The sequence below is a fragment of the Phalacrocorax aristotelis genome, chromosome 18 (genome assembly GCF_949628215.1).
Source record: "Phalacrocorax aristotelis chromosome 18, bGulAri2.1, whole genome shotgun sequence".
Taxonomy (NCBI): Eukaryota; Metazoa; Chordata; class Aves; order Suliformes; family Phalacrocoracidae; genus Phalacrocorax; species Phalacrocorax aristotelis.
Window position 1 is genome coordinate 5,123,691 of NC_134293.1, and position 7,013 is coordinate 5,130,703.

General features: G+C 54.3%; 1 protein-coding gene across 2 annotated transcripts; it reads right to left on the minus strand.

Annotated features, from left to right (window-relative positions):
- Window positions 1-5,739, minus strand: DYNLL2 (dynein light chain LC8-type 2). 2 transcript variants are annotated; one of them, XM_075113641.1, is made up of 3 exons: window positions 5,611-5,739; window positions 2,109-2,247; window positions 1-404 (listed from the first exon to the last, which is right to left on the minus strand). In XM_075113641.1, the coding sequence occupies exons 2-3, from the start codon at window positions 2,238-2,240 to the stop codon at window positions 267-269; spliced, it is 270 nt and encodes an 89-aa protein (XP_074969742.1). In that variant the 5' UTR covers window positions 2,241-2,247; window positions 5,611-5,739; the 3' UTR covers window positions 1-266. The 2 variants fall into 2 exon arrangements, with proteins under 2 accessions (XP_074969742.1, XP_074969741.1); XM_075113640.1 differs by lacking the exon at window positions 5,611-5,739 and having other exon boundaries at window positions 2,109-2,267.
- Between the last annotated feature and the right edge of the window lie 1,274 nt (window positions 5,740-7,013).

Consider the following 7,013-nt stretch of genomic DNA (forward strand, 5'->3'; position numbering starts at 1 on the left):
TGCTGTTGTGGAATGGTTTTATTTCTTCCCACGTAAAGGCCATTGTTTAAGCATTTACAGGTTTCCTAGTGCAATACAACCAAAAAAAAAGCAGTAACAAAAAAAATGCCGCCTTCTTCCCAGGCAACTAAACAGAAGTAGATTTTTACTGCAACATATACACATTAAATATAGTATACAGTCCATGCAGCGGCATAGCCATGTTAAAGGGAGTCGTGGCTTCAGCCATCAGTGCATTACAGTCCAAATTTCACTTCTCCTACTTCCTATCCAGACTTGAAGAGAAGAATTGCAACCTGACCCAAGTAAAAATAGATGAAGTGCTTTGTCTCATGTGTTACATAGCTGCCAAAGTTTCTGCCAACAATGCAGTGCCAAGTTGGGTTGTATTTCTTGTCAAATTCCTGAAGAAAGAGAAGAGAGGCATTAAGGCCAAGAAAGCCCACATGAAAATAGTTCAAGCACAAATTCTTAGCTGGTTCTGTTCACACACTATCGCCTCTCCTCCCACCTGCAGCATCTTTAGATCCCCCACTGCAAGACACTATTATATTAGGTAAGGTAGTGACTGACACAACCACACCTCTGTGCTGGATTGTTTGAAGGATCCAACACAAGCACATCATTTCTGGGGTCTCAGAGCACCCATCAGCCCTGGGCAGAAAGAGCAGACCTAGGCACTCTCCCTCATACAGTGCTATTCAAGCCCTGCGTGTAGGCTAGCTCAGGGGAATTTCTCCTCTCCCATTCCAAGCCCACTCACAAAAAATAAAAAAGATTTTGGCATGTCTGCTCCAGCAAGGCATTTGAGCTTAAAGGTCACCTAAAAAAGGAAGGAGAAGTCTGGCTTCTGCCATTTGGGACTCTTCTTCACATGAAGGGGAGAAAATGCACATTGAAAATGCACAGGTAAGTTCACAGGCCAGACTGCACATGAAGACCTAAGAGGTCAGAGGTGAGCGAGCTAAATGCTGCCTTAAGAGTCAGTCTTCTCCTACCCAGCAGGTAAGACAGGGTTAAAGACCATTTTCCTCCCTCTAATTAATACACAACTCCCAAGAACACCCTTCCCTCCCCTGAGACATAGCCAGAAGAACAGACTCAACATTCAAGATTAAAGCAAGTGTTAGTCCTCAGACAGCAGCAAGACAGTTTGAGCTCTTTGCAGGTAACCTTTGAAGTAAGGAAAAGCTTTCTTGCCAGGGCATGAAGGTGCAGCAAATTGCTTCCATCCTTCCAATAAACCCTCAGAAAATAAAGGCCAACTTCTTTTTGGATGCCTTCTGTTGCACTCACTTTACAGGCTGCATTGCCCCAAGCACTTTGAGCTAAGTCTTGCCTCCAATCAAAGTGATCTGAGAAGTTAAGAGACACCTTTCAATCCTTTACATTCAAACTCAGATTATAAGCAAGGTCCAAACGCTAGCTCAGGTGCCAGGACCGTATTGCCTATGAAGTCACACTTCCCTCCTTCAAAAGCACATTGCCCAGCCTTTCAGAGAAGTGGCTACAGAGGGAACTGACAGCTCCCAGATGCCGTCAAGCATGAGACTTAAGTTAATGCGCTCCTGCAAGTGGGGAGACCTCTTCACAAGCCACAGGAGCTGCTTGCACTGTTTTTAAAGCAGCACCTTTCACAACCCTGCCAGCCAGCACAAGGCTACATCCTCCACATCACCCACTCCAGGGCTCCAGAGCCAGGAGCACAGCAGACAGAACCACACGTGCACAGCTGCCCACTTTGAAACAGAGTAAACCCACACAGCACTAGTACTGAAAGTCAAGCAGCAGCATCTGTGGAGCAAGCCCTAAAGAGAGACTGCAGCCAGCTCTTTCTAGGCTGGCAAATCCAGAGGGGCAGCACTCACACTGCTCAGAGCTTGCCCAAGCAACAGACCAGGCCCTGCTCTGCCATAGCCCTCCTCTGACCTTGCAGAAGTCACTCTATCCTCTTGGGAACAGCAGTAAAGAAGCAAAGAAGAAAACATCTTCTCCCTCCAAACACACAAGTACGAAGCCTCAGGCAGACGCTCAGGCTCACAACAGGCACACATACTTAAGAGCTTCAGGAAGTCTCAGCCAGACCAGCCCCCTCATCCCTTAGTTACCTTCTTTATATATGCTGCAATGTCCTTTTCTATGTTGTACTTCTCCATTGCTTGTGTAGCACAGTCTACGGCATCCTGCTGCATGTCCTCGGACATGTCCGCATTCTTGATCACAGCCTTTCTGTCAGACATTGTGAACCTAAGGCAGAACATAGATTCCTTTAAACCCTTCCCAAGAAAGCAGAAGCTTCCTGTACATCAGAGGTTGTCCTTTCTATGGCAGGCTGCATCACAAGCAGACACTACAAACCCCCGTTATGCCCAGGGTGAGTTTATCATGGTAGCCTACAGTAGTCCCAGGCTAAGGTGCCCCTTACAGCTGGAGCACTGTAGCACTGGCACTGTCTGGAGGTTAGATCAGAGATAGCCCAACATCAGCACCTGCATTAAACACATGCAGAGAAAGCTTACTGTGGGGGAGGAGACAGGATCTGCAGAGAGCTATAGCCAAGTTTGCCTTCCAGGTGCACCAGTGGTTTGGAGCATCAGATGTTCAGAGTCTTGCAAGTAATGGACCCCAGACTGCCTGCCTCTGGCAGGGAGGCTCAGGAAGCATAACAGCAGCAGTGCTTTTCATTCCACCCCATGCCAGGAGTTACAGTTACTGCTGCTAGTTTAGCCTGGAAGGAGTTTTTTCCATATTCAGCCTATCATCATCCCCTCACCACTGCTTTGCCACTGAAACCCAGACTTCAGCTGTCCCCATGGGACAAAGCTGGTCTGGCAAGCCAGAAACATGGGCAAGGGGAAAGCAAGCCCCACTACAGAGCTAGTACAGCTAGGGCCTGGCAAAGGAACCTCCTGTTCCTCCCCTTGCTTGTGAACCACAATACAGATGCTAGAAACTAGCATGCTAGTGCTGCCCATGTCCTTTAAGAAACTAGAAAACGGTATACTGGAGCTGAGCATTGATCCTCATTCACTCTGTAAGTTAGTTCAGGTGCTTTGTACCCATCACTGAATCCATTTACATAGATCTGCCACGGCCTTTCTAGGGAGGCATTCAGCACTGGGAAGTTTCCAGTACAGTTCATATTATCCTAGAAAATAGGGATTTGGCAATTCTAGCCCTGCAGCCTTTCTTCAAGCAAAGGCCACAACACATGCCCTGGGGAAGGTGCCCCATGCAGTCCTGCTGCTGGCTAGTACACTCCAACACCCCTCCAGGCACCAGACTCCTCACTCCCAAGCCACACATGAGGCCCGATCAGGAGGCACCTGTTATCTGGGGGACTGGTCAAGCAGAGGTCTGCACCAAGAAGGACCACAGCTGCTCACCTTGGCAGCAGCTCTTACCAGAGCATATTAAAACTTTGTGAGGATAAGCTTCTTAATGGCAAGGAGTGCCTCCCATTAAGCCTGCAGAGCACCATTAAGTTTCCTAAAACCTTTTACATTGCTGTAAGCCTGAGTGATACTACCAAGCATGTTTTGAAATAGTGAAACTACACATTTTCAGCTCTACTGGGGAGTGAAGAAAATCTGCTGCAATGATCGCTTCCTGGAACAGACCCAGAAAATTGAAGGAGTAGCTTTGTTACAGCAATTAAAGGAGCCTGCTATCCAGAGTGAAAGAGAATCCAGTTACATAATTGCAGCCCTATGATTACAATACTCCAATTCTTCACCCTGCCTGCAGTTGAAGACTTCTATTGCAACCTTAATTTATACGTTTTAGATACAATGTTTAACAGAGCACTGCTATTAACATACACCAATAGCATCAGGAGGAATGACAGGAACTGAGCTCAAATGCCAACAGAGAGCACACGCCCCTACCACAGCTCTGGAAAAGCCACTTCCATCCAGGCAGTTTCTTCCCCTTCATGCTGTGGTTTAAGTCAGTGGGTGTTAGCCTGTGGCCCAGAAACCCTGGGAGGATAAGACATGGCTCAGAACAGCCCAACCAACTCCCTGTAGATTTGGATTCACTATCCAGGAATCCGGCAATCCCTTGGTAAAGTCTTCCAAGGGTCCAGCCCACAGGAAGAAGGAAGTAGCAGAAATTCACTTGTAGGTCATTCTTCCAGGAAAGCCTCTTTAGGGAAAGAGGGCAGGCAAGCTCTCACATCAGGCCTTTGCATACCTCCACTGCACACCAAGTTCAGAGGGCATTTGCCATTACATAACCAGCCACAGAGTGACCTGCAAAAGCATCTTCCTTCCTCATTGTTTAGGCAAGGAGCATCTCAGTGCAGGCCCATGCTGCCGAGGGCCAATAGCGCCATAGGAAAAAAACCAGTTATCCTTCAGTAGAGCTGCAAACAATGACCAGCTTGCCCTCCCCAGCACTGCACTGCTCCAGGGCACAGCACCCTTCACAGGCCAACCATGACAGGGGCTGGCAGCCAGCTGTGCTGCTGGAGGGAGGGTCCCTTGCACCCACCATGGGGCAGGGAGCAGCTCCCATCCCATCCACCCAACTGAACACCACAGAGCAGGGCCTCAGTCTCAGCTCATTCCCCTGTAGGGTTACAGAGGCATCCTCCCCACAAAGCAGCCCAGCTGGACCAGTTACACATCTTATCCCTAAGCCACAAGATCACAGCTGGCCCTCAGGGTCTTGCCACCCAAATCTGGCCCCCTCTGAGGCAAACCAGAAAGCCCCAGCACCCCACCCTGAGCAGGACAGGCCAGGGAAGGGGTAACAGTAGAGCTCCAACAGCCACCCCTTCCCCATCCCAGGGCAGGATGGGGTCCTGAGGGAAGAAGAAAAGACCACAGCCCTAGCAGCCACTCCAAGGCAGGATGAGACCTTGGGAGGGGGATTAGGGCCAAGCCAGCACCCAACCCTTCCCTCACCAGGGTAGGATGAGGTTTGGAAGAAATATGAGGCCCAAGTCCAGCACCCAACCACTCCCCTAGCAGAACAGGATGGAGCTTTAGGAGGGAGACAATGCTCAAGCTCAGCACCCACTCCTTCCCTCACCAGGACAAGATGTGGCTTTAGGATGGGGATGAAGCACAAACACCCCACACACCCACTCTTTCCCTGCTCAGGCAGGATGGGGGCCTAAGAGTTGAATGAGGCCCAAGGCCAGCACTCACTGCTTCCCCACCAGGACAGAATGGAGCCTGAGGACAGGGGCAAGGCCCAAGCCCAGCACCCACCAGGGCAGAAGGGGGCCCTTGGAGAGAGGTGCGGCACAGCCCCTTCCCCACCAGGGCACAAGGGGGGCCCGGGGAGGCGCTCCCCACACCCGGCCGCACGTGCAGGCCAGAGCCCTGCGTGACCTTCACGGGGGGGAGCCCCGGGGGCACCCGAGGCAGCGGTGACCTTGCCCGGAGCGGGGCCAGTACCGCACTGGCGGCAGGCCACCGCGGCGGGGCGGGCTCCGAGCGCCGCCGGGAGCCGCCCACGGAGCCGGAGCCCCCCGCCCGCCCGGGCCGCGACCCCCTCCCCGCGGGGCGGCCCCACCGCCACCTCACACACGGAGCCACCGGTGGCCAGGAGAGGCACAGAGGTCCCCGCCGCCCCGGCCCGGCGGAGGGCGTCGCTCACCTTCACAGTGACAGGGCCACCCCGGGAGGGCGAGGCACGGCACCGAGGAGGAGAAGGAGGTAGGAGGAGGCCCGGACCCGCTCGCCTCAGCCCGCTCCGCTCCGTTCCCTGCGCCGCGCCGAGCGCTCTGCGCCTCACCGCCGCGCCGCGCTCAAATACCGCCCCGCCCGCTGCGGCGCGCGGCCCGTCGCTCTCCCATTGGCTGCGCCTCCTGCCACGCCGCCTTCTCATTGGCTGATCCTCAGCGCGGCCCGCCGCCCCGGCCCGTCCGCCCGCGCTGTTCTGCCTACATCCTGTTTCATCCCACAATGCCGCGGGGCGCGAGCGGGGCGGGGCGGGGCGGTGCCTGGCGGGGGCGGGGGCGGGGGGCTACCCTGGTGCTGTGAGGGGCAGGGGTCTGGTCCCGGGGGGCTGATCCCGGGGGGATCTTCTCCGCCTTGGGGACCCTGATTCCCTGGGGGGACGCTGATCCCCTGGGGTTGGCTGATTCCCTTGGAGGGGTCCCCGTTGCCTTAGGGGGCCCTGATTACTCCGTGGGGGTCCCCCCTGCCTTGGGGACCCCGATACCAGGGGATGACCCTGAACCCCTGGCAGGGACCCACTGCCTTGGGGAGACCTGCTCCCCCTGGGGGTAACTGTCTCAAGATGCCTGATACCTTGAGGGGGGCTTGCTGCTGTGGTGTCCCTGACCCCCATGGGCCGGGCTCTGCCCTCACGCCAGGTGTGACAGACATGTACGTAGCTCAGAGGACAGACCCCGGAGGCAGGCCAGCATGTCAGCACTGTAAGGGCACGCTGTGCCCCCTGCCTTCCCCTGGCTCTGCCCCGCTGCGGGTCGGAGCGGGCACTGCGGGGCTCTGGTTTCAGCGTTGGGCACCTGTGTGCTGAGACAGCTCAGCCCAGCGCTGAAAACGGGGCAGTGTTACAGCAGAGGGGGGCTCCATGGCATTAGGATTGTATTCCCAACTCTGAGAGATCCGAGGGCATCGTTGTGGCAGGATTTGCTGCAATGTTGCTGGGCACTGAGCACCGTGGCCATCCGAAGTAGCTGCATTTCAGCACTGCTGTGTGCACATAAAACCAGGTCTTGCATGTGGCTCCCCGCCAGCAGATTCCTGGCGTCCTGTGAGACTTCTCTGTGTCCGCAGAGCTGCCTGCAGGCCAGGGACCGCCATGTGCAAAGTGTTCTTGGAAACGCGGCTCAACCTGAGTAAAAAACCAGTTCTGTCAGTGATTAGCTGTAGCTTTGCACCTCGATGGTATCTTCCACCTGAGATCTTCCACGCATGGTGGTCATTGATCACTTGAGCCTTGTGATACCCTCCCAAGGTGGCTGGTGTTGCTGCAGCTTCTCATATTTACAGCTGAGGAAACTAAGGCAGTAGCAGGAGAGAGTGACCTGT